Source organism: Chrysemys picta, chromosome 3 (genome assembly GCF_011386835.1).
Source record: "Chrysemys picta bellii isolate R12L10 chromosome 3, ASM1138683v2, whole genome shotgun sequence".
Taxonomy (NCBI): Eukaryota; Metazoa; Chordata; order Testudines; family Emydidae; genus Chrysemys; species Chrysemys picta.
Genome location: NC_088793.1, coordinates 91,616,042 through 91,622,041, shown reverse-complemented (window position 1 = coordinate 91,622,041; position 6,000 = coordinate 91,616,042). Strand labels below are relative to the sequence as shown.

At 38.9% G+C, this 6,000-nt stretch overlaps 1 protein-coding gene across 1 annotated transcript in view; it reads right to left on the bottom strand.

The window, feature by feature from the left end:
* Nucleotides 1-543: 543 nt before the first annotated feature.
* SLC35F1 (solute carrier family 35 member F1) overlaps nucleotides 544-6,000 on the bottom strand; it is a 369,666-nt gene continuing 364,209 nt past the window's right edge. Inside the window, exon 8 of the mRNA XM_008175891.4 lies at nucleotides 544-4,854. Coding sequence (XP_008174113.1) covers nucleotides 4,630-4,854 — 225 coding nt within the window. The 3' untranslated portion in view covers nucleotides 544-4,629. The remainder of the gene's footprint in view (nucleotides 4,855-6,000) is intronic.

Below are 6,000 nucleotides of genomic sequence, written 5' to 3'. Positions count from 1 at the left end.
CAGACCTCAAAATCGGGACTGTCCCTATAAAATCAGGACATCTGGTCACCCTACTCTGAAGTATCTCCGGTCTTATCTCTCCCGCTCTGCCTCCTGGTCCCTCCTCCAACCCAGTCCCGTTTCCCCTCTGGCGTCTAATTTCCTTCACCTTTTTTCCTTTCCCCCATCTCAGGAGCCTTCCTGGAAGATGGCTGCAGTGTGGGAGGCTGGGGGTCAGTGAATGTAGAAACCGGAAGCAGAGCACCAAAGAAGGAAGCCAGGAGAGATGGTTGCAGCGGCCAAGCAACAAAAGCCACAGGAGCCCCTGACACAGGAATAATACTGCTCCTAATGAAGTCTGGCTAGTTATAAGTGATTTCATGAAGATGGCTAAAGTCAGGCTTGTGTAAACATGGCTGTGTAGCAAAGATATGCTGCCTACACTTGAAAATCATCCAGTGATTTTAATTTTACAGCACCTCCTGCTAAATATTCATATTTCAAGAAAGTCATGTCAGGCTATTCCACAGGAAAGGAACCAGGCAAAGAAACTAATAACCCTGCTTTCATAAAGCATTTATTTTTTATTTGAAAACATTATACAGGCATTACATTGCCACAGCCAGTCCATATAGGAGCATGCAAATATCAAAACAGAGAAAGGTTTGTTCAGCTTGGTGCAGGAGTTTGGGGTTGGAGTGTTTTTGTTTGGTTGGTTTTGGTTCATATTTCCATTTGCAGTGCCAAGATTAGTGTGCTTAATTATGACATTTAACAATAAAATCCTACCCATGGGGTAAAATTTATATTTGTATCTAGCTTGGGAATACTAATTTTTTTTAAAAGGGAAAGAAAACAATACGACACGCTTGTCAAAATGTTAATAGCACACGTTAGCAATATCTAAACTATACATTGAAACTTTTCCATATGACACAGTGGTGCAAAATTTTCAATTGCTTTGTCTATTGTTGTTGTGTATTTAAAAAGTTTATAGCTGGAAAAAAAAAAAGACAAGTTCTGATTCCCAGTGCAAGTTTCCACCCAGTAGCAGAAAATTACATCAGCCTTGCTCAGGGCCACTCACTGCCAATGGGTAGTAGAGGCTCAGTTTTTTCAAGGAAAAGATATACACAGAGCTGGCGAAGTCCTAATTCAACCAGTAGAGTTGCTGCCAGTTGGATAGCTGAACCTTGCTGGTGTCCACTGAGGTCTGGAATTGCAGGAAATGAAACATCTAGAAATAATAGTTTTCCCTGCTGGACCTCAGCTTTCATTCAGAGTATTTCTAAAGCTATACCACTATTTTCCTTTGAGGTCCATCCATTACTGGCAAATTGGGACAATTCAACACATCCTCTTTAGCTGGAGCCCATTAAATAAAATAAAACTAAAATAAAAAATAAAATAAAACAACCCCATACTAAGTTATCTCAGTGACATGAACCTCTTCATGTGCAAGAACACACAGGATGGTTGTTGAGTGCACAGGGCACATGTGAACAGTTGCAATTTATTTTCATACAATTAAGTCATTTAAGATATCCGATAACAATTATCTCAGATGGCACCTCTTAGCCATCAGTTGATTTCAAACCCTTATATGTATAAACTTCTGGGTCAGAGAGCTGACCTGGATATGCCTTCGATCCAGTTGTTCCTAGTAAGACTTTAATAAACATCTACAAATTATTGTAATAAAAATGAGAGAAGAGAGAGAAAAAGACTACAGACATTTGGCTTAGAAAATAAATACTAAGAATGAAGTAAACCAAAACAATTATGCAAAATGAAGGAATGTAAACATGAAACAAACATGCACACATACACTCCCAGTCTTCAAAGGTCTCAAGACTAACATGGGAATAATGCTCAGAGAAAGGTATTTAATTGGTATAAAAGGTAGCAAAAAGACTGGGAGATGACAGGTGCCCACCAATGCTCTTCAGGGTACCTGAGAGAACAATGAGAGTTGTGACAAGAACATACTGCAGGGGCTTGAACTGTACAGTGACTACACAAAGCCTATGCACCAAGTAAGCCCATGCACCAAGTAAGCCCTGATTTAAGGGCTTCAGTGATTCCTTGGTCTTGTGCTGGCCTCTGCACAAGGGTGAATTGACTGGTCACCTAAGTCCCGCTTAAAACCTATTTTGAGGTCTTAACTGGGAATGGAGAGGTCCAACAAACAGGGATTAATGTGAAAAATTTTAGAATGTGAATCTCACAATATTTGCAGTTTCTCTTAAAGCCCTAGATCCTGGAGTCACATTCTATGAAAACCTCAGCTTTTTTGTTTTTGTTTTTTTGGGGTTTTTTTTGTTTGTTTAAGTTTCCAGTCCTTATGGTTGCAGGGAAAAGCTTGAAAACATGACCACTAAAAGTTCCCAACGAGAAGTAAAAAAATAAAAAACCCAGCATTTTGTGAGAGTGTGTGTAAATCTCAAGATTTCTGAACACGACTGTGTGTGAGGGGGGTTGACAATATTACAATCCCCTCTTTTTCAACTACAGTGGGATCATAGAAGGCAGCATAATCATGATGAGATGGACTGTGTCTCTCTTCCTCATCAACAGGAAGAATGAGATTAAACAGATGTCAGTAATTTATTAGCATATTGGCATGTCACCATTTTTATACTTGTAGGTAAACTTCCCTCAGGCTGCTTTAGAGAAATCCTTTTTATAGCTTTGCAGAACAGGACTATAAGACAATTGTTACTTCAGCAGAAATCCATCTGGCTTGGTTGATTTGCATGGCCTTTTCCAATCTCAAGTGTGTGCAGTTTCTTTTTCTCATAGAAATAGGTGAGTTGTATTTTTTTACATAAAGCCCTACGTTTTCATTTAAAACTGACTTCAGAATACTGTAATTCAACTAAAATACATTTTATATGCCCACCAGCAGAAAATGCAGCAATTTACCACAACCTTGCTGCACACCCTGTTTTCCAATATAATGAATATATAAAAGCTATTATTATAATATGTCCTACTTCCTTGGCTCCTTTTTTCTGAAGATCTTAAAGCACTTTAAAAAAAATGTAGTCCCACAATACTTCTATGAGGGAGGTAAAGAATTACTATCCCTGTATATAAAAATTAGGAAACTAAGCCACACAGAGGTTAAATGACACAAGAGGTCTGTAGCAGATCTGTGAATAAAACTGTTGTCTATCCTATTCTTTAAACACAAGACTATCCCTCCTTCCCTTAATTTTAAGAAGAAAATGGACTGAGGCTGTATGAAGCAATGACTTCTGTCTTTCACTGTGCTCTTAAAAGGGCAAAAAAAATCAAGACAGGCTACAGATTTGCAGGGTTCTGCTTCAGATTCAATAGAAGTGTTTTAAACGCTCCACATTTCTGATGAGTTTCCTGCAGCAGAAGTACAGCGTAGAGCACATCCTTATTTCAGAGGGACTGTCACATTTCCTAGTGAATATCAGAAAACTGCTGAATTCTTCTACTTTTGTAGACAAATGAAAAAAAATTGGCTACACCTCTCTGGCATGAATACCATCATGCTGCTGCAGTACCACCAGCAGATGGATCAGTCTTATTCTTAATATTCATGAGGTCACTGCATTATCATACTAATATTTATGATTGTGGCACAAGAAGGTTCTAATGAAAAATTTACATATTTCCAGATTAGCGTGGTTAGGAAAAGGAACTCAAAGCCTCCTGTACCACACAGGACTGAGAACTGGAATAGTAGAAGGTTCCTGAAAATACACTTAGCATTGAAAATAAGTGCCCTGGTCTGACTGATATATCATTACCAATAAGAGCTACAATATGTAGGAAAATAGAAAATGAAAATTTGTTACAGATTTAATTTTAAAACTAAGAAATTTGTTCTGTTTTGTTTCTGCAGGTTAGACACAGCTACAGAAATGTAATTCCTCTGGCACCTGGTACAGAACCTCAGCCACCAGGAAACCCTTCATGAAACATAAAAAAAGGTCAATGCTTCAGTAATTCACTTCTTAAATATAGAAAGGCTAAAATGCTCATTTTACACCTATTCCTAGAATAGAGACTGATATTGTAAGTTGTCCCTCCCCTGCACTCATAGCAGAGATTACATATAAAGTGGGCTACCAGACAGATAGTACAGCTGAACTCATTAATCCTTTCTCCCAAAAGATCCAGGTGCTACCAAAAATGCATCAGGGTGTAGCTACCAGAAGTATCCCTCCTATTTGTGCAAAACAAACACATTTTAAAAAGAGAGAAAATAACAGTGATTGTACAAGTGGACTTGCTGTAAAAAATGTGGCTTTTCCACAACTCGGTGTGGCCTTGGCAAAGTATCACACAATAGGTGCAAAAATACCCTTTTGATTTCTATGTAATTTCAGCTTGTATTTTGAATATCTTCACAGATCATTTGATAGTGAGAGATTCACATAGCATTATGCTGGTCTCAACAGAATGTTCTAACACCCTAAATAAGGGACTGGCACCTCTTTGCAATGTACACCCAGTGACAATTAGTTTGTAACTTTTACAAGCTTTCCCTATTGCTACCTTGAAGCTCACCTGTGTAACTGTACCCAGTAAATACCTTTCTCTATGTACAATACAGGGATCATGGATATACAAACTCCACTGAAATTATCAGTGGGAGACAAGTGCCTGGGTTTAGGCAACTCTGACGTGAGGCTCCTCTTCTGTCTCCTGGCCTAGACTGGTATACGTTACTGAAGGTTCCAGCTGTCCGGTTGCTGGCAAGTCTACAACAGGTCCTGAAGGGTTTCGAAACTGCTTATACACCCGTGGATCCTGGGCTACGTACGTAGACGTGGAGGAGTACAGCACCAGCCCAACAAGGATAGTGAAGAATGACAGCAGATAAAGTCCTGAAAACTGAACATAAATAAGAGTTAAGTCATTAGAAAGTTGCACTGGTTATTCTGTGCTCACGAGGGCTAGTGGAAAATTGCAGGCACAGATCCTTGTTTTTATATGCACAGCATAGAGCACTGTTAGTCGTTCCTTGTTTGACTGTAGATTTTGAGGAGATACTGGAAGTTTGTTTCCATTACTCGTGCCACCTCTTTTATCAAAAATATGAGTGCAATTCTCCTGTGGCCCTAGCAATAGGTAAATATGAGTTTGTTAACTGGGACTCAGAAGATCTGGGTTTTGTTCTCAGCTCTGACACTTATCTGCTATATGACTTTGCCCAAGTCACTTCCTCTCTCTGGAGTTCAGTTTCTCCTTCCGCAAAATAGAGATAATGCTATTTACCAATATTTGTAAAATGTTTTGAGATCTATGGATGAAAGGTGCAGTTTTAAGTATGAGGTTTTATTGTTTTCAAACCACGTGGCCTTAAAGTATAACACATAGTCAGTGCTATATAAATAGCAGTGATACCATGAATTTAAAAAAGCATTTAAAAAGTACCCTTAGAAAATATATTTTTAGTAAAGGCTCTTGTGACATTTACTTAACCACATATTGGTGCCTGGTAGTACATCAATATTTATTCACCTATGTGAAAGCCCAAGGTAGTTCACTTGCAGCAATAAATATTGTGTATGTAAGCTGAATTCAGAAAGCAGATAATAGGGCTGCACATGCTTTAATGTGATTTCAGAAAAGTCAGAGACTTTAGCTTTAAGAATCCCTGGGATGACTTCAAAAGGTTGAAATGTACACGCAGAAGATCAGATATTTATCCAAAGCTTGAGTCTGCATAATCTGATAGGCAATTTCACAAGCCCAGACCTTCTCTTGAGTTTTCTGATATATCCTGCTTCAGATTGGGCTGGAAATATCACGCAAATAACCTTTCTGGCAATATTTCAGCACTTGCAGGTGAGGTAGAGGCAGGAACCCAGAAGTCCATAGGAATTAGAAATAAAGTATTTGATCCTTAGTCTCCTGTAAGGTCACTGTATGCTGCTGGAACAGCACAAAGTGACCTTAAAGCTGCCCTAAAGGGGAAGCTGAGGCTTTCCTCAGCAATGGACGAATGTTTGGATGGTGGGAAGGCGGCATAAACCG